The sequence below is a fragment of the Labeo rohita genome, chromosome 3 (genome assembly GCF_022985175.1).
Source record: "Labeo rohita strain BAU-BD-2019 chromosome 3, IGBB_LRoh.1.0, whole genome shotgun sequence".
NCBI lineage: Eukaryota > Metazoa > Chordata > Actinopteri > Cypriniformes > Cyprinidae > Labeo > Labeo rohita.
The window spans coordinates 11,181,294-11,202,762 of record NC_066871.1 but is presented as its reverse complement, the minus strand read 5'-3'; the positions used below and the strand labels follow the sequence as shown (position 1 = coordinate 11,202,762).

Genomic DNA, 21,469 nt, shown 5'->3' with positions numbered 1-21,469 from the left:
AGCTCTGCCAAAAAAGTGTCAGATAAATAGGAGTTTGTGTGGGAAGGAGATGGCTCATTATGAGAGAGCTGCACTTGTGTGTTTCTATGAGCTTGTCAACTCTACTCCCTCTGCTTAATAAGCCCAAAATGGACAGATGTCTGTCACAGCGAGAAGGCATGCATGGAGAAGAAGACTGATGGGGCCCTTCAAGCACCACTTTCTGCTTTAACTCTGTCCCTCAGGAAGCAGCTTTGCTCCAAAGAGTGTGTCAACAGCCCTTTATATAAGGTTCAAGATTTTGCTTTCTGTTATCTTAACGCATATTGTATCTGAAATAGTTTTTTCTTTTGCTTTGTGCAAAGAGACTTCATGGGCATGCTCCGGTCTGCCTGACATCAGCAAATGACACAGATGTGAAGCGCAAACAACCAAAGCTCAGTTAATGCAGGTACTTAACTGAAACATCTGCGAGCAATGAGCATTCCATTCGAATTCGAATTGCAGTGAGTTTAAATTTGAAAGTATAATCGGAAGCAACAGTATACAGACTTTTTTTTTTACATACTGAGTAATGTATGCAGTCATGAAATCAGATTCCCTCATTTGAAATGTATGAAACGCAAAAACAATGCAAAACTGCTAAACTAAGTTCATATGACCCTGCATAGACAGCAACGCACCTACCACGTTCAAGGCCCATAAAGGTAGTAAGGACATTGTTAAAATAATCCATGTGACATCTGTAAATTTATGTAGCTATGAGAATACTTTTTGTGCACAAAGAAAACTAAAATAAAGACTTTATTCAACAATAACTTCTCTTCTGTGTCAGTCTTTGACACACATTCACCTCAGCACTACAATACATGCACGTAGTACAGGTTTGGAAGACATAAGGGTGAGACAGAATGACAGAATTTTCATTATTGGGTGAACTATCCCTTTAAATATTATTAAAATATTTTTTGTAATTGAAAGTGCAAATAAAAACTACATCTGGCTGCCATTTTTTATTATAAATTCACCAGAATTTTTTTGTCTCTTCACAAATTAACCAGGCATGCGTGCAAAAGCTAAACAACAGCAACAATGAGCAGTCATGATCAACCTATTTGATGGCATGGTAGCAAAACGGCAGGTTATGAATTGCTTTTAGCTTCCTGCACTTGAATATAATTTACCAAATAAAGCTCTTAAATGTGTAATGTGAGCACGTCTGAAACAGTTATGCATTAATTGAGGTTAAACAAGAGTTAAGAACCTACAGTAGGTCTTTAAAGTTTAATGTGTTCTCTCATCAGATAATGCTCCACATTAACCTAGATGACATGAATATTTTTCAGAGACAAACTAACAAATATTACCTTTATAAAGTGGGCTCAAAAGTCAAAAAGTTCAACTTCAATATACACTTTGCCTGGAGAGGCGTGCGACACGATAGCACTATTTTGGAAGAGCAGGTGGCTGAGAAATCAGCGGTGGGAGAGAATGGATGTGAAGTCTGCAGAGAGATGATATTACTGCTCTACGTACTCGACTGACTCACGCTGATTGCACAGTTTCCTTTAAATCGGTTGCTCATTAACAGCTCTTTACATATACTAGAACGCTTTCATTATTCACACAAGCGTAAAAGGAACGTCTTTTTCCGCGGATGCATAGTTACCTTGATCGTTCCATTGAAATTGAAAAGTCTTTTCAACTTTTTCTTGCTCTCACCCACCTGTTTACTGTAGCTTTCAGCTAATTCAGCATTGAGGAAGAGGCTGAAGCAGCTGTGTATCTCCAAAAAAATCCATCCTCAACACTCAACGATTAATTTTAAAGTGAGACACTGCTGTTGCGGGTGAGAGACGACACCACCTTCTTTTCACCTGGCACAGAAATGGCATGTTTTGCCACGTCAGGAGCAGATAAAACTCTGAGGAGCTGCCGGTAGAGAGGCGTCTGCCGCCCACAGCTGCAGGCCTGCGAAAGCGAGCTGCTAGGGGGTCTGATTAGAGCGAGAGGTGAGAGCAGAGGCCTGCCACTCACGACCTGAGAAAGAAAACCTACGGTGTTGTGATTTCAGCCGCAGCAGGACACACTGAGAGCTGTGGGTGGAGGATCAGTGACAGAACACACACTTAAACAATGACATACCTGATGGGCGGCAGCAGACCATAGTGTGATGGGACATAATAAGGCTGTTACTGACCAAGCTTGAGTGTGAAAAACGGGAATGTTGCAATGATGGGCGGACAACATGAGAATAAGCAGCTGTTGACAACCGTGGCCTCCTACCTGTTGGTTTCGGTGCTGTACTGTCCCTTGCCCACCTGATTGACCGCACAGACCCTGAACTGGTACGAGCGGGCCGGAGTGAGGCCCTTCACCATGGCTCCGGTCACGGTGGGGTCCACATCAGGCAAATACACTCTCCAGGGAGAATCTGGCATACAAAGAGCAGCACATTTAAAACATGTCTTTTATGCTCACCAAGGCTGCATTTATTTTTTATTTTTAAACTATTTGTTGAGTCAACCTAAAATAATTTGTTACCCCACTGCCTTAAAATTTTAAGTTTAGTCAGCTAAGATAAGTTAAATCAACTTGACATGTTAAGTTGTACTAAGTGACAACTTAGATATTTAAGTTGATTCAACTTAAAATTTTAAGGCAGCTGGGTAACAAATGCAGCTTTTAAGTTTAACAAACCAAATTTTAGTTTAGTAAACTCAAATATCTAAGTTGTCACTTAGTACAACTTAACATTTCAAGCTGACAACTTATTTTAGTTGACTGAACTAAACATCTTAAGGTAGCAGGGGAACAAATTATTTTAAGTTGACTCAACAAACTGTGTGTTTTTTTTTTTTGTTTTTTTTTTACAGTGATAAACAGTAAAACTGTTTACTACAATTTAACGCCTTAACTGTCACCTGTCCTGTCACCGGGACGCCTAAGTTTACTTCACCATATTACAAATAAATCCTAAACTAATCGTGACAAACTATATATTGTTGGGAAGGTCTAAGACTCCTAAACAGATGTTTTACCACTGTTTTGTGTTACAAATTATGTAGGAAAAGTAATAGATTAATTTACCTCAACTGGTTCTGACCTTTGTCACAAGACTTTCTTCGTTCCCTTTTTCCATAACACGCTTTAGAAATAATAAGAAATTATAAATTGAAACCTTAAAATCTCAAAATTCATCCTTTGAAAGCCATTTTAAAATCAGATTTCAGACATCAGACATAAAAACAGTTGTGCTGATTAATATTTATGCGGAAACTGTGATGCATACTTTTTCAGCGCCTTTTTTCTTAGGCCTTTTTCATGATTAAGGCCTGTTTAACGATAGTTCTGTTAAGCATAACCATTTCTGGAAATGTTATTAATGAAAGTAATTATAGAGTGTTATCAAACCTTGTTTTATGTCTTTTAAAGACATGGCTGCATAGATAAAATTACACAGTTTGCATAATCAAGCATAATCACATGATACTTGTCAAGATATTTTTTACACAAATTAGTCATCCACTCATAATTACATAACATGCTTGAGTCCAGACTCCTCGCAGCATTCAAGCTGGCCATTATTACTTAATGGCACTTAATGACCAGACCATGTAGCTTTAGAAATTATACAACAGACCCCGTGCAACATTTGCAATGAGATGAAGTTTAGATCATGAGATACTAAAACAATCCTTTCATGAATAAATATCTCTTGATTCTCAAGAAAAGTACTACTCATTTTTTTTTAGTGTCAGGACATATTAATGAAAAAGAAAATTACAGATTGCACCTGAAATTAAAGTTTTTGAGGAACTGTAGTCGGAGAGCGAGAAGGTTTTTCTCACTTTCTCTGAAAGGTGTTTCTAATGGGACTTCCTGGCCATATTACACCCTGCACCTGTAATCTTCACCTCCACTCCAACACATTCCTCACTGTCCTCTTCCAGCCCTGCAAGATCAATCTACTTGGGTGTTTTATTTTTTTCAGGTTCTGTAATACCACAGGCATTTACACCACTGGGTGACAGTACCTGAGATCAACTCATACATGTAGCATGCACTGTAGATACAGAGAACAGCTGCGCACTTACTCTGAACTGGCTGAACATTCAGATGCATTGTGGGTAGCTGTGAATGAGGCACTGAGATCAGAAGATTCTTTAACACTGCTGGTTCAGCTCTATTTCTGAGTGGGATTCATGTAAAAATTGTGCTACTGAGCCTATGGTTACACAGTGATCCCAAAAAGTATTTGGACACCTTATTCACTCTTAAAATTATTTGATTTCAGAGCTATATCACTTTTCTAAACCACTTTTGACTCAAATGTCTTTTGATCAAGTGGTGCGAAGGTGATGTATATTGGATGTAAGAAGCTGATTTCAGAATACGTGCATACTACTCATACTATTTCTGCCATTTAAAGCCATTCATTTTCTCCATAGGAGAACTGATTTTTAACAACTTAAACCTCTAAAGACTGACCTACTGTGAGTTACAAGGTGGTTAATTGATGGTATATATCGTTTCACTGAAGTGCCTTTGAAATGTGCAGCATTATTCTTTGGTGACGTAATAGGATTTCATTTACAGTATGTCAGCTCAGGCCAGAGGCGATGAGTTCGGTCAAGCCTACTGATCTATAACAGATTACACAGATCAGTGGTCAAGCCGCATTTGATATCTTATGACAGCTACAGTCTAATAGATTCCCCCTTCAGATTCAATATGAAACTCTTACTAAAGTAAAACAGTGATTATAATCATGCTGAGGATGTGTAGTAGTATTAAAAGTGTGTAATATATTGGCGAATGGCATCAGTGTTATCTCTTCTAGTCGTCAGTGTTGTTTCTAATACCGAGTCTAACAGTCTCTACCCCTAATCTCATCCATATCGCTATACAATATAGCATTCTGTGTAAAATTAAAACGGGCCTGATACGGTTTGTGGTCTGCACCGATTTGCGCATATGATATCCTCTGTGCTATCGTGTCTATGGACCAGAGCAGATGTGTGCATGCTGTTACGGTTGGCGAACCCAGACTTCATTCACACCAATGAAAAGCATATTTACACTGTCTGAATCATTCCCAATCCCTCATATAGGACACTACGTGCCATTCACCGTATAGAAAATACTAACTCTGTGAACAAGTGACAGATTTCAGCTGCAGCTTCAGCACCTATTTCTAGTGTATGAGGCGGGACACTTCAGATTCTAGAGAGCATTTCATTGGACAGAAAGATTGACGAGAAGCTAAAGTGCAGTGCCTTTTTAATTTACGGAAGGAGAGCATTTAAATGAATGCGTTTTACTAACATTAGCGCTCGTCAAATAACTAGTATTTGCGCCATCATTTAACGCCCGAAAAAGCATGTCTTAAAGTGTTTTGCACTTAAAATCGCTGCATTGTTGTTGCTAGGTGAAGACACTGCAAAGAACAGAGAGCATGTGGTAGAAGGGAGAGGATTTTTTTTCCACAAGTATTCATTTATTTGGAATGCCAGAAGAACACATTATACAAACATACTGTTTGGTAAGCCAAGTTATTTTTAATTTGCTTCATGAAATAAAACACAACTTGGAACCCTCAACTAGTCACGCAATACCAGGTGTATCAAAACTTCTTGCAACCCTTCATGTTTTGGCCTTCGTTTTTTTATTTCAATGTACAGTATTGTGGTTTCTTTATTTCTTTATTCTTTATTTGTGACTATGCTTATTTGTGCTGCACTTGGTATATTGCGTTGGTTGATATGTAAATGAGATGTTGCGTCTGTATTCTTGAATTTGCACGTTGTTAGTAAATCACCTGCAGAAATTTCTGCGCCGATTGACGCTGTTTTGAAATTGCGAACTCTCAGTAATTTGCCCTGTTTAGTAAAACTGGCCCCTGAAGTTTTGAATGCTTATTTCTTCTAAATTTCTAAATTTCTTCTTCTTTGGAGCACGCTAGACTATAGATACCTTAAAAGAGAAGTCCACTTCCAGAACAAAAATTTACAGATAATTTACTCACCCCCTTGTCATCCAAGATGCTCATGTCTTTCTTTCTTCAGTCAATAAGAAATTATGTTTCTTGAGGAAAACATTTCAGGATTACTCTCCATATAGTGGACTTCTAAGGTGCCCCCAAGTTTGAACTTCCAAAATGCAGTTTAAATGCAGGAATTTTTTCCTTAAGGAACATATTTTCTTATAGACCGAAGAAGATATTGGATTTGTAAATTTGGAAGTGGACTCCTCCTTTAAAACTAACATATTCATACTAAAACCAAAAAAACTTCAATTCTGATTTCATGGGGACTTTAACAACAGAGTTTCTGTTGAGAAACTACTGTACATTACTGACAATTCTGCAGAGAAACCTCCACCAATCAGAGATATTGCAATAAATATATAACATTATATAATAACATGATTATATCATTTAGAATGCTTCTTGGAATTATAGTTATTTCCCTCATTAAAGCTCATTAAGTTCACAATCTTTTTATTTTGGTCCAAAGTTTGTATTTGATTCATTTCATAGCCGGTTAGTTTGCTTGATGGCTTATAACCTATTTCATGAAGCTTTTTTTTTTAATCCCTATGGTAAAAATGAATGGAAAAAAATACTTCTGAAACCAAGGCTGTTGAAAAAGTGGGTGGGTACTACTAGGCTACTGTTCCTAATTCAACCTCAGTTCCCCTAAAATTCATATAGGTGTGTAGATCAACTACTGTTTGACAACCAGAAAGTGTTCGAAAATGTAAAACCTAACCAACCTATTTTGTAAAATGTTTTCATACTTTCTTTACAATAAAAACCACTTGGTTTGTCTTACTGTTCTCTGAGAGTTCCACCACATAATGCAGTAAGGGACTGTTTCCATCGAAAGGTCTCATCCAGGACAGGTCCACGCTCCGGCTGTCGTTGGCGTTCAGGCTGGCCTGTAGGTTTCGAGGTGAGTGTGGCAGCTCTCTGAGGACAGAAGACAGCAAATACTCAAAATAAGCTCTGTTTAACACTTGTCACACAAGAGCTGCATAACAAAGCCAGCATATAGGCTCTACACAGAAACTGATGTTATTTTGAGGTTACTAAACTTTTTTTTTAAGAACTGCTGCTGTATGATGAAACACTGTATATACTGTAGCCAGATGGAAATCAAACACACAGTTTTACAAAAGCGCTACCAGGCATTCATTGTGGTTTAGGTCTGTTGATGATCCTCTATGGGACCATCCCATCCCGGTAGGCCTCCTCGCCCCATTTTCAAATAATCTCTTACATTCACTCCTTTTGCTGGTTCCTCCATGTTCAAAAGATTTTAAATTCAGCCCAATTCTCACAGACAGTCGAAGGCAGGCATCCATTTGCGTTTGTCTTGATTTTCTTCTTCACACTAGATTTTTTTTTATTTTATTGATTACTTTATTAATCATTTCTGGGGAGAATAGGTTTCCTGCTGAGACTAGGCACCGAGCACCAACAGTTGCGCATGGAAAGATTGTTTTCTCCTCTAAATTAAACCCATGGAGAAAACCAGCAATGCTTAAGATTTCATCACCTTTCTGCGTTTTTTTCTGACTAGAAAGGACGATTATGCCGTTTCTACAGGTGTAAACACTTTTTCACATGCTGTTAACAAGATGTTAACCAAATTTTAAATAGCTTTGATGTCACTACAATGGATAAAATATCTCTAGAAAATATCTCTAATAAAATAAAATAAAATAAAATGGATGTTTGTCCATTAAGATACTGTCCACAAGGCCAATGCTGTTTTTGCAGATTAAACAGAGAAATAACAGATTATACTGCCAACAAAATAAGTAAGATGCTTTTGTTCAGGTTGTTTGTTTCTAATGGTCTGGGCTGTGATAGCTGAAGGTGGAAAAAGACAACGGATGGGTGGCTTCAGCCACTGGGGAAAGTCCTTCTGACAACATGCCCGATTCCACACAACCATCTGATACCACCACGGCATCTTCTCCAGTTTAATGAGGAGCCAGAAAACCCACAAACAGATAATGAGTCTTAGTTCCACACAACATTAGCCTCATGAAATCTGCATAAAGTACACACACCCGCTGGTTACTGCCATCTTCCAGCGGTTTATTTCTGGAGAGCTTCTGAGGGGATTTTATTCCCTCATCATATTGTGATACAGAGTCATAAGCAAAGGCTTTAGGTGTTAAAATGTTTACGCTGCCAAGATTTAGCTTTTATTTTGGGTTTAAGGATTCGACTGGCAGACACGGATCAGAAATAGAGTTCCAAATAGCCGGGATGAAGAAATCTACCCACTCAGAGACTGGTCTAAAGGTCAAAAGCTTTTTAGAAGACAGTCAGGACATTTTTTTCGGGGTGGAGAGTTTTTAAAAGGCACTTATAAATACTAGCAAAGTAGCTGTTTAAAAACTAGCATGTGAATGTCGGAGATTAAAGGTAAAGAACAGAGGAGAAAGTTCTTTGATTAAATAAATGCTTTTAAAAGTTACAATTAGCGGGCGGTTGATGAATATGAAAATTTTGTATAAGCAGTTGGAATCCAGATGGAAAGGTTGCGCTGAAAAAGGTTACTGGGGAAAGGTCAGTCTACACCCTCATGCTGAGAGCAGCAATCCACTCAGTGTATGCAGATGTTGCAGTGGGTGAGCAAACAGAACAAGGAAAAAAGCTAAAGAAAGAAAGCATACCATGTGTTAAAGTGAGTTTTTTAACTAGTGCACTGACAAAATCATATAGCAGCACACTAAATTACATTCACACATGTGTGTGAGTGGTGTTGCCCATGCAAAACTCATTGCCACAGTGTTGTTGTTGGCAGCCATGGCATTGCTATGCAGTTGCTAAGGTGTTCTAAATGACTTTTATTGTTTTTCTATGTGAATGCCAGGGGTTTTTAAAGTCAAAAGTACCCAAATAAAAAACCTCTTTTTCCAATTATCAGGTACCACAAAATCATGATTTCACTATACATAACAAATACATCAGTTGACACACAGATGGCATGTTCACCAATAAAAATGACCACAAACTTCAGCTTTGTAGGACTTCTTTTGTGTTTTTTCACTGTTGTTGCTCTGAAAAATCATACTGTATTCCATTGGTTTGCTCATATTATTATGAATGGTGGAATAAGTCCCACCTTCCAAACAAAGGTTTCCACATGAAGTGTGTGCTTTTGAATGAGGTCATGAAATGCAGTTCTTAAAAATTATTTTAGAATGTTACCTCAGGTGCACTTATATTCTTACTATGTTTTTTTCCCATCAAAAATCATACACTGATAAAAATGATTCTGTGGTGAAGTACATACTATATAAAAACAAATCGAATTTTATATAAAAATTGTATATTGTAAATGTAAATTATTGTTTAGGCAATAATTTAAAGCAAATTCTGTACAAGTACTCAAGGTTGTAAAAATTAAAGCATAAATATCAGCATTCATTAAATAAAATCTATTCAACTTTTCTGATACTGGAGTTCCCATCATGCACTGGGGCATGAATAATTAATAAGGTTTACACTGTTTTATCATTGCTTTTTTTGTTAGGTTTAGTAACTTGTGATTGTAGTTCATTTGGAGTTTATTTTCTATTCAAAATAACATGTTTATACTCCAAAACAATCCACAGAATGTTACCGTCATCGTGTATCGTGTACCAAGAATTAAAGCCTCAAACTTTTACTGGCCAGGCTAAAGTTACTTATCCTTTTTGTTAAAGTGGTCATCGGATGCCTATTATTTACGAGTTGATGTGATTCTTTAGGGTCTTAATGAAAAGTCTATAATATACTTTGGTTAAAAATTCTCAGTGGTAGTGTAAAACAACACCCTTTTTACCTTGCCAAAATCAGCTCTGCAAAACTCATCCAGGTTGCTTTAAATGTTAATGAGCTCTGCTCGCCCCGCCCCTCTCTTCTTTCTGTGTTTAATGTAAAGCATAACCTCAGTCTGAGACAACAGGCCTGCAGATGATGTCATAATTAAGTGACTCTGTCAGTTTGCGGTCAAAAGAGTGTAAATTAAGCAGTGTAGAAATGTGCGCAGCAGCTGCAAATATGCAGTCTGTTGTTGAAAACAGTATTTAGCACAACATTTATGTGTTTCATTCCACAAAGGACACATCTGTTTAGCGGATCAAACACTGTACTGATGCTAATATGATGTTTCAAACGCATTTGGCTCAGAAGTTTTCAATCTATAAATCCATCAACACCCGCAGGTGGTCAGGATTGATTTGTAGACAGTCCGGATTCATTGCTTACACTTAGTACCAATTGGGATATCCAGTATATACTTTTTAGAGAATTGACTGACTGATATTTGTTTCAGTATTTTCAAATTCAACTCCACAAACACATGCGTTACTAGTATGTCCTCACGTAGTGAACATAACATTGAGGGTGAGACTAACAGAAACTGAGGAATCATCATTTTAACAAGCATATGATATACACCTATAGGAAGTGGGAAAACTAAGAAACTGCCTGTAATTGACCCCTTCATTACTGTCACTACGTGCAACAAAAAAAACAAACATTGCTGAGCAAAGGGGAAACTAACAACGCACCAACAGACAAGACAGAGCAGTTTACTTTAGGTACGAGACAAAGTCTCAGCTCAAATTTTGTAATTTTTTATGAAATTCAAACAATAAATTCTGTTTTGTGGCTCTTTAATGTGTCTGACAGATCGCTGTAGTGCCTCAGTTCAAGCGGCACATGAACCAATCATCCCTTCCTCTTTAATAGTTATTGCACAAAATAAACATAAATGAACATGAGAAGGCATCTTGTTTCAACCACGGAAAGACATTAATACACACCATTTTTCAGGTTCAAGTTCATCTACGTTAATCTACTCACATGTCTGGTTTGTTTGGCAAATGGCAAACAAACAAGATTCTGCATTATGATTGGTCAGATCGCCTGTCAATCAAACTCCCTGCAAAGGGTCAATTGACCATGAAAACTTGTGTTTATTTATTTATTTTTTTAAACTAAATATATAGTGTTATGGTGAAATAAGACATTTAACAGTATTATAATTACATAAATTACATGCATTTGAAAAATTATCAACTTCTCATTAGGTGGGGCACAGTTGACAGTGGCACATGTAGCTTTGCCACTGATTTATCGAATAGTTTATGTCAGATTTTATTGCTTATTTGAAGTATGTTGTTTAAAGGAGAAGTTTACTTCCAGAACAAAAAATTACAGATAATGTATTCACCCCCTTGTCATCCGAGATTCACGTCTTTCTTTCTTCAGTCAAAAAGAAATTATGTATTTTGAGGAAAACATTTCAGCATTTTTTTCTATATAGTGGACTTCTATGGTGCCCCAAGTTTGAACTTCCAAAATGCAGTTTAAAAGCGGCTTCAAACGATCCCAAATGCGGTTGTAAATGATCCCAGCTGAGAAAGAAGGGTCTTATATAGTGAAACGATCGGTTATTTTCACAAAGACTGGGTCAGTACTTCTGCAGCGATGTAGGATGATTTTGAAATAATTTTTTGAAGTTGAGGGAGAAAATACGATTGGAGTTTTTCAGCATACCCTAACTGTCTTGAACCAGAATACACAGAGTTCGGCAGAGATTAAAAAGTATTTCAATTGTATTTTTTTAATGAAAATAACCGATTGTTTCACCAAATAAGACCCTTCTTCCTCGGCTGGGATCGTTTACAGCCGCATTTGGGATCGTTTGAAGCTTCATTTAAACTGCATTTTTGAAGTTCAAACTCAGGGCACCATATCAGTCCATTATATGAAGAGAAATCCTGAAACATAATTTCTTTACGACTGAAGAAAGAAAGACATGAACATCTGGGATGGCAAGGGGGTGAGTAAATTATCTGTAATTTTTTGTTCTGGAAGTGAACTTCTCCTTTAAATGTGATTTTGGCAAGCTGTTTTTGAGATTTTGCTATTTCCCCATTCAAGTAGACAGATGGTCAACTGATAGTTCATCGAAATAGTTGCCTGGACGTGTTGTAAATATAGTCGAGTGAACTGTTTATCCTGCTAATGGAGAAGTGAGTTTCTCACGTAAGTTTCGCATCACACTTCACAATGTACTGATGTAGTGCTTGACCACATGGCTGAAAACGATAGTTTATAGTTTAAAAATGTTAAAATATTACTATTTTTCTCAAACATGCCTATCATTTTGCTTTAAAAGACAATTATTTATCAGCTGGGGTTGTAAGGATTACTGTTGTGATCACTTTGTGTTTTTTAAAGAGTCAACTTACATACTTCCATTATATGGACTAAAAATATTTGTTTGGGTTCAAAGAAAGTCATATACATCTAAATCAGCATAAGGCTGATTAAATGATTTACAAACAATTGAAAAGATTGAGGATTTAAATTTTTGGATAAAGTATCCCTTTAAAGGAGTAGTTCACTTCCTAAACATACAGATTTACAGATAATGTACTCATCCCCATGTCATCCGAGATGTTCATTCCTTCTTTTTTCAGTTGTAAAAAATAACATTTTTTTGAGGAAAACATTTCAGGATTTCTCTCCATATAGCGAACTTCTATTGGTGCCACTGAGTTTGAACTTCCAAAATGTAGTTTAAATGCAGCTTCAAAGGACTCTAAACTATCCTAGCCAAGGAAGAAGGGTCTTATCTAGCAAAATGATCAGTTATTTTCTTTACAAAAATGTACAATTTATATACTCCTTAACCACAAACGCTCGTCTTGGTCTAGTCTGTGTGAACTGTGTGAATTCCTGTTCACGACAGCTAGAGTGCGTCGAAAAACTCCCAACTCATTTTCTCCTCCAACTTCAAAATCGTCCTACATCGCTGTTTTACCTTTTTTTGTAAAGTGTGTTTGATCTTCTTTGCATGTTCACTTGTAAACACTGGGTCGGTACTTCTGCAGTACTGTAGGACGATTTTGAAGTTGGAGGAGAAAATTAGATAGATGGGAGTTTTTCAAAATACCCTAACTGTCATAAACAGTTCCTCAGCTGGGATTGTTTGAAGTCCTTTTAAACTGCATTTTTAAACTGCATTTTGGAAGTTCAGACTCATGGGCACCATAGATATTCATTATAGGGAGAGAAATCCTGAAATGCTTTCCTCAAAAAACAATGTCTTCACGACTGAAGAAAGAAAGACATGAACATCTTGGATGACAAGGGGGTGAGTACATTATCTGTAAATTTGTGTTCTGAAAGTGAACTTCTCCTTTAAGTCTGTAGGATTTTTTGTCCGTTCTATTGTCCAGCAGTTGGATTCATATTATACCTCTCCTCGACAATTTGAGGTATCATTCATGTCTATAGCCAAAACGGTGTGGGACGAGCAACATGACAAAGTTGAATACTTAGGGTTAGAGGTTTTTGAGAGCCAGCATATTTTATGCTCTTCAGTTCCGTCCTCACACTTCAAAGCCGGCTCGTGAAAAATGACGCGCAATGCGCATCTGGAAGGTGACACGCATCCATCAGCGCAGCGCATTAGTCAGCCTAATGCTCGGAGATGAAGGGAAGCTAAGTCACTCACATGACCTCCAGACGGGCCGCCTTGGAGTCGTTGCCGGCCTGAGAGATGACGTCACAGGTATAGTCCCCGATGTCCCCGGACCAGGTTTGACTGATGTGCAAGGAGCCCTCCTGCAGGCTGATACGCCCCCCTCTGGTCTGGCTCACTAACTCCTCATCCTTTTTCCACACGTACCTGCCAAGTGAAGGAGACGAGGAGCGGAAGAGAACTCTATCACAGTCAAGCTGACACAGGGGGAGCGCAGGAAACAGTGCTGGCTCATTACGCTGATATCCAGCATATTAGCGCTGAATTAACTGTACAGCACTACGGATCGCGCTTTGAATCAACTTCAAGGCCTGTGGGCTGACACTTTGAATTAACATTACAATCAAACCGAGTGTGGAGCCCTGGGTGCTGATGTTGAGGAGAGAGGAGGAAGCAGCGCGGCTCGTTTGTCATCACCCACCTCACGGCCACGCGCGGGTCGTGGGTGGCACCGCACTCCAAAATGGCTGTGGTCCCCTTAATGACACGTCTGTCCATGGGAGGGCTGGATATGGACGTGCGACCTTGGAGCAAACACAACACTGTTAATTCTGCACTAGCTCAACATTTCCAAGAACCAAACGGCTGTGCTTCACTGTTTAACAGCCTCTTCACACGTCAACAGGCGAGTGCGTTTCCCTCCCGCTGAGACAATGCCAGGACTTTACATGCTCTGATCAGTGTGTAATAACAAGTCTGGATGCTGTAGATATCACCTTGCTAAGAAGCTGCTTTTCATGGAACAGCTTATCAGGCTCTGCTCTGACTTTATTTATTTAGGAAAGGAAGTTTGATGTGAATTTCGCCTGTGTCCAGTCCAAAACCGCACATTTCCTCCAAATTAATGGTGGTCAGTTGAACTGATTACTATGGATTTTACTCTTTATTTATTAAATTGACTCTTAGATCATTTTTAATGTGATGTTTTAAAGACAATCAGTATGTTTAAATGTGCAGGTAAAGCCTGTTCACACAAAGACAATAAACATTTTAATTCAAATCAACAATTGTTGATGCATGCTATTCAGACCAATACAAACATCTGAATGCAATCAGTGTGAAAGATTTTTTTTTCCTAATCTCTTTTCCGTCTAAACAAAAACTGCATTGTGCTATGCTTGTTTGTGGACATAAGGAAGCTTGTTTCTGCCATGAAATAAACAATACAAAATGTAACTGCAACTTTTTATCTCACAATTCTGACTTTTTTTGCAGTTCCAGAGTTCCTTGCAGAGTTCAAATTTAACAATCATGACTTCATATCTCAATTCATATCTTTTTTTAAAGGAACAGCCAATTTTAGGGACGAAAGCATCTGTCTGTATCACAAAATGCATATTTAGCTCAAGTAATAGCTTGGGACATTCCATTCTGTATTTATGCTAATGCATAGAATCACATATTACATTAACAAAATGTATATTTTTCTCACAACATGCATTTCGTTTACAAAATTAGGCAGGTGCAGGCCAGGATTGGCCATTGGGACCGCCGGGAGAAAATGATTTAGCCCACTGCCACGCTCATTTTCATTCATTCCTTCCTTCATTTATGACTATATTAAAAATTGCTAGATATGAACTTGTAATTGCGAGAACTAAAACTGTAAGATAAAAAGTCACAATACCTTTAAAAGTCTGTGTAAAGGCAATTCAGAGAATTGTTTCTAAATGCAATATAATTGTTATAAATGTATTGGATGACGCACTGAGCTTGGGCCAACCACTAACACTATAATAACTAGTGCATTAGTTAAACTGCGAGTTACTATCATTATTGTTAGTTACTATTGCCTACAGTTTGCTAGCTAGCTGTGCCTTTGTCATAAATGCGGTGATTAACAAAACAGCTCTCCGTATTTAAATTTATTTGTATTTGACACTTGAGAGAGTGGGCGTGGTCGACAGCAGACACGCCCCCAGCATTTGAGAGCAGTGAATACTGATTATTTTTTCAAGATTTTGATAACTTATTTTATTTACTTGGTAATTTTTATCATTCCAATTTGGCTGGGTGGTTAATTACATATTTTTCTGTGGCGCGACAAACTCTTTACTTGTTCGTAACCTGTGGCAGAAATGGGCTTTCATTAAAATGTCATCTTTTCTCTCTTAAAGAAGAAGTCCACTTCCATAGCAACAATTTACAAATAATTTACTCACCCCCTTGTCATCCAAGATGTTCATGTCTTGCTTTCTTCAGTCGTAAAGAAATTATGTTTTTTGAGGAAAACATTTCAGCATTTTCTCCATATAATGGACTGATATGGTGCCCCGATTTTGAACTTCCAAAATGCAGTTTAAATACGGCTTCAAACGATCCCAAATGCAGTTGCAAACGATCCCAGCCAAGAATGAAAGGTCTTATCTAGCGTAACGATCAGTTATTTTAATAAAAATATTACAGTTTATATACTTTTTAATGCCAAATGCTCATCTTGTCTTACTCTGCCTGGAATATTTTTGTTCCGGTTCATGACAGTTATGGTATGTCGAAAAACTCCCATTTCATGTTCTCCCTCAACTTCAAAATCATCCTATATCGCCCTTTTTGTTAAGGGTGTTTGATCTTCTTTGCATGTTCACTTTGGTACTTCTGCAGCGATGTAGGATGATTTTGAAATGATTTTTGAAGTTGAGGGAGAAAATACCCTGTCTTGAGCCAGAATACACAGAGTTCAGGGAGAGAAAGGCAAGACGTGCGTTTGAGATTAAAAAGTGTTTAAATTGTATTTTTTAATGAAAATAGCCGATTGTTTCACTAGATAAGACCCTTCTTCCTCGGTGGGATCATTTACAAACGCATTTGGGATCGTTTGAAGCCACATTTAAACTGCCTTTTGGAAGTTCAAACTCGGGGCACCATATCAGTCCATTATATGGAGAAAAATGCTGAAATGTTTTCCTCAAAAAACATAATTTCTTTACAACTGAAGAAAGAAAGACATGAACATCTTGGATGACAAGGGGGTAAGGACATTATATGTGAATCTTTGCTTTGGAAGTGGACTTCTCCTTTAAATTAGTGAAAAAGCAAATTAGTTCTGAAAGAAGTTTGAAGGTTAAGTGTGTTTCCCTTACTCCATACGGTGAGTGAGGCGCTGCCGTTGATCGCTCCCTCTGAGTTAGCGGCATAACAGGTGTACATCCCCGTGTCCTGCAGCACCACCGGTTGAATCTGCAGACCGCCAGACTCCAGCAGGGTAAAACGTGGAATCTGCACCGAACCGCTGGCAAGGATCTGAGCATCTGATGTGCATACATATGCAAACAAACACAAACACACACACACACACACACACACACATCAGTTAGCTCAATACCTCGCCTCTGCTTCCATATAAGGAATTAATAGAACATCACTATGCATGTTGTCGGAGTTCGGGATGATTTTATTACAAGCTTAAAGTTTTCCCAGAGGAAAATCCTCTTGAAACCTCCTGCAGAGCTCTCTACCTTGTTAAGGCCCGCTATTATATATGCCGCTTCATAATTGGGAATGCTAAGGAAACGACTTCATGAATATAGCCAAAACAGTAGAATATAATGGAAGTTTTTTTGTTACTCTTGCATGAAATTATCTTTTGTGTTGCCAATCGGCTGCAACAAAGACGTCTTAATGGCTTCCTGTGAAGCACAAAACACACAACCTCATACATCAATTTATGCCTCTGCCGCAGTAACAAAGCAGTGAGGATGCCTACGATCTGGCTGTAATCAGTAAAATATAGCACTAGTACACATAACAAAACAGCAGGGCTGAGATGGACTCATGTTAATACCGACATTACATCTGCACATTGATTCTCCGTTCCAAAACCTAGCTAACTGCCTGCCGAGACGACGTTTTAGTGCCGCATAGATGCTCTCAATGCGAAGAATGTTCCAAAAAAGTAGTCAAATTAATTATGCTGCCTCCTAATAAATCTCATTTTGACAAAATTCTAAAACAGAACTGAATGTATCCTTAAAGGGACAGTACATCCAAAAATGAAAATTCTGTCTTTATTTACTCACCCTCATTTCGTTCCAAACATGTAAGACCTCCGTTTATCTTTGGAATACAAATTAAGATATTTTTGATGAAATCCAAAAGCTTTCTGACCTTACAAAGACAGAAACGCAACTACCACATTCAAGGCCTCAATTGTGAGTCATGTATCCCCTACATAGGTAGCGTGTGGAGTTTCTGCCTATGTAGATAGTTTGGATCCAAGCTTGAATAGTTAAGATGCTCCAACTGTAGGAAGCAGGCATGAAGGCAACTCTATAGGTTTTGGAACAGAGCTCAGATGTGATTTAGTCCCCATTCATTAGTGAATTACATATGTTAAATGCTAAAACTGCTTAAATCAAACATCTCTTTGCAGTAGCATTACCTCTCTTCCAGATGATGGCAGGTTTAGGTGCCCCAGATACCTGACAGGTGAACGAGGCCACCGCTCCGTCTGTGACAGTGATGTCGACTGGCTCCGCGGTGAAGGCCGGAGCCATACCTGCAAAACACACAGTCACAGTTTTTAATCAGGACGAGAATACGCCACATCCGTTCAGCGGCCCCTCATTCACGCTTAATGCAGTCCGCCCACACACCCCCACAGAAACACACAAATTATTACAAGAGGCCAAGCACCAGCCAGTAAATTGTATTAAAACAATGTTACGTCCATCAAAACACTACTGATGCTTTTTATTGCGACGCGGGACGTGTCTGCAAATTTGTGTTTCAAATCGGAGACGGTAAACAACTAGCATGAATCTAATTATACTGTTCTGATTGGGTGCCCAATGTGGCATTGCGAGGTTGCTAGGTCATTTTTAATAGGCAGAGATGTGTAAATGAACAGGTTTTTCCATTTGGAAAAGTAAAGCATATTGCTGTTTGAGAGCAAAAGATCATTGTTTGGATGCATTGTTGAATATGTGCCATATTCATTTAGAGAAAGAAATTTAAAACCCATTACAGCTTGCTTTCCAATTGCTTTACATCATTTTTATCACATGAATACTGATAGCACAGTAGGGCTGGGCAGTATAACCAAAATTTTATATTATGCTCCGAGTAATTATTTTTTCTTATCACAGTAACAGTATATAATCATAGTTTAGTATTTTTTTTTCAGACTGACCAATATTTCTATATTTTCTAATATTTACTAAGATACAGATTATTGCAACCAAGGCTCATTGGCAAAACTTGCCTTTTTAAAAGAGAAAAGAGGTCGTTTTAATGAGAAAACTTCCTGTTATTATGAGAAAAGATGTCGTTTTAACAAGATAATTATGTCGTTTTAACGAAAAAACATCTCATTATTACGTGAAAAATGTTGTTTTAACTAGATAATTGTAGTTTTAACGAGAAAACATCTTGTTTTAACAAGAAAACATCTCGTTTTAACAAGATAACATCTAGTTATTATGAGAAAAATGTAATTTTAACAGAATAATTACTTCGTTTTAACAAGACATTTTATTATTACAAGAAAAATTTCATTAACAAAATAATTGTTGTTTTAACGACATATCTCGTTTTTACGAGAAAAGATGTTGTTTTGAGAAAACACCTAATTATTTTGAGAAAAAAATTTATTTTAACAAGATAATTGTAAAGATAATCTCGTTATCACGAGAAAAGATGTAATTTTAAAGAGAAAATGTTGTTTAACAACATATCTCGTTTTTACGAGAAAAGATGTAGTTTTAACGAGAAAACATCTTGTTACTTTGAGAAAAATGTTTTAACGAGATAATTGTTGTTTTAACGAGAAAACACCTCATTATTTAGAGAAAAATGTTGTTTTAACAAGATAATTATGTTGTTTCAACAAGAAAACATCTCGTTATTACGAGAAAAGATTTCGTTTAAAAGATAAATTGTTTTAATGACATAACATCTTATTATTACCAGAAAAGATGTTGTTTTAACAAGATAATTATGTTGTTGAAACAACATAACACCTTTATATGTGAAAAGATGTCATTTTAACGAGAAAACATCTCGTTTTTTACAAGAAAAAATGTAGTTTTAATGAGAAAACATCTCAATATTTTGAGAAAAATGTTTTAACGAGATTGTTGTTTTAACGAGAAAACATCTGGTTATTCCGAGAAAAATTACGCTTCCACTAGATAATTGTCGTTTTAATGAGAAAACACCTCGTTATTATGAGAAAAATGTTGTTTTAAAAAGATAATTATGTTGTTTCAACGACATAACATCTCGTTTTTATGAGAAAAGATGTCATTTTAACAAGTTAATTATGTTGTTTTAACAAAATAACATTTAGTTATTATGAGAAAAATTATGTAATTTTAACGGGGAAAACATCTCGTTATTGTGAGAAAAATTAAGTTCTAACAAGATAATTATGTCATTTTAATGAGAAAATGACACAATTATTATGTATTATTACGAGAAAAGATGTTGTTTTATCAAGATAATTGTCGTTGTAATGAGAAAACATCTTGTTATTACAAGAAAAATTTCATTTTAACAAGATAATTATGTTGTTTTAACAACATAACATCTCGTTTTTATGAGAAAAGATGTTGTTTTAACGAAAAAACATCTTGTTATTTCCAGAAAAGATGTCATTTTAACAAGATAATTATGTTATTATGTAATTAATCTTTTAATGTAATTAAAATATCTCTATTACAAAAAAAGATGTCATTAAAACGGCATATCTCATTATTACGACATAATTGTGTGGAAAAAATAATGGCAGCAATGCGTCACCGTAATCTACCCAGCTCTGGATATACAGTACACACTCCTGTACCACACTACTAAACAAATTTAACAATAACTCTTAACAATAACAATAACCTTAATAACTCTATTTTTCATGTTTTGATTTTTTTTAGGACATATCTGACTCTGTATTTTAGCATTACTCCAAGTTAAATAAACGTATCTCCTACACGTTTGTATTATAAAGGTACCACAGCGCTATCTTTGCTAGAGCACTTGAACTGTACATTCTGACACAATGTTCGCCACTCAAAAATCAGAGGTGGTATGACATTGAAAATCAACACTTTCAATATGCTCCGTTTTTTTTTTTATGGTGACCCCGTTCACAGGCTGGTGAGTGATTTAACATCATACTAGCATTCATCCACTGTACTTATCCTTGATCACTTTAGCATGAAACAGATCTATACAGGAATAATAAAGCCAGCAGAAGAACTAACACAGCTTTGATTGAACCACCGCTCAATGAGCGAGTCTAGATACACGCAGTCAATATGCAAGACAGAAGAAACTGAATTCCATGTGATATCTTCCGCCATTCAGAGCTAAAATGTGTTTTTTTTTTTCACTAACAAAACGTTCTTTAGGTCTGAAATAAATTGCTTTATTAAAACTTTATTAAAAAGTCCTTATTCTACATTTTATTTATTAATTTATTCTTTACTCTAAAGTTAAGCTTATTAGTGAAAGTTTTATTCACCAAAACAGTTTTTATACATTTTTCTGAACACTGTTAAGTTTTTTTTTAAAACAAAATATTACTCTTTTTAATGACCAAGATCCATTCCCAAAAATGGCCTGTACAATCACAGACAATCGGATGATTCAAAGGTCAGTACAGCTGGAAGTTAAAATCATTACGGCAATCTACGTGCAGTAAATATGTGCAATCGGGGCTGTGGTAATTATCTGTGTGATGAGAGTGCTCCTCTGAGAGGGTCTTAATGTCCTCATGTACAGATCAGGGCAGTGCCCTGACAAACACTACGATGTAATCAACTCCAGACAGGCCTCTCCACAGGGAGCTGTTGCATCTCTTATGGAAAGGAGTGAGAATCACACAAGAGTAGATTAGGAACAACACATCTGTCACGCCGGGGAACTGCTGTACAACGGCTGAGAGAAGGCGCACTTTGCAGCTGGCCACATATAATACCCTTGACAACGTC

At 37.0% G+C, this 21,469-nt stretch overlaps 1 protein-coding gene across 1 annotated transcript in view; it reads right to left on the bottom strand.

The window, feature by feature from the left end:
• Positions 1–21,469, bottom strand: part of sdk1a (sidekick cell adhesion molecule 1a) — a 397,596-nt gene that overhangs the window by 97,357 nt on the left and 278,770 nt on the right. The window contains 6 exon segments of the mRNA XM_051103029.1: positions 2,266–2,413; positions 6,816–6,952; positions 13,518–13,691; positions 13,966–14,068; positions 16,625–16,792; positions 17,923–18,039. Of these exon segments, the coding sequence (XP_050958986.1) occupies positions 2,266–2,413; positions 6,816–6,952; positions 13,518–13,691; positions 13,966–14,068; positions 16,625–16,792; positions 17,923–18,039 (847 nt within the window).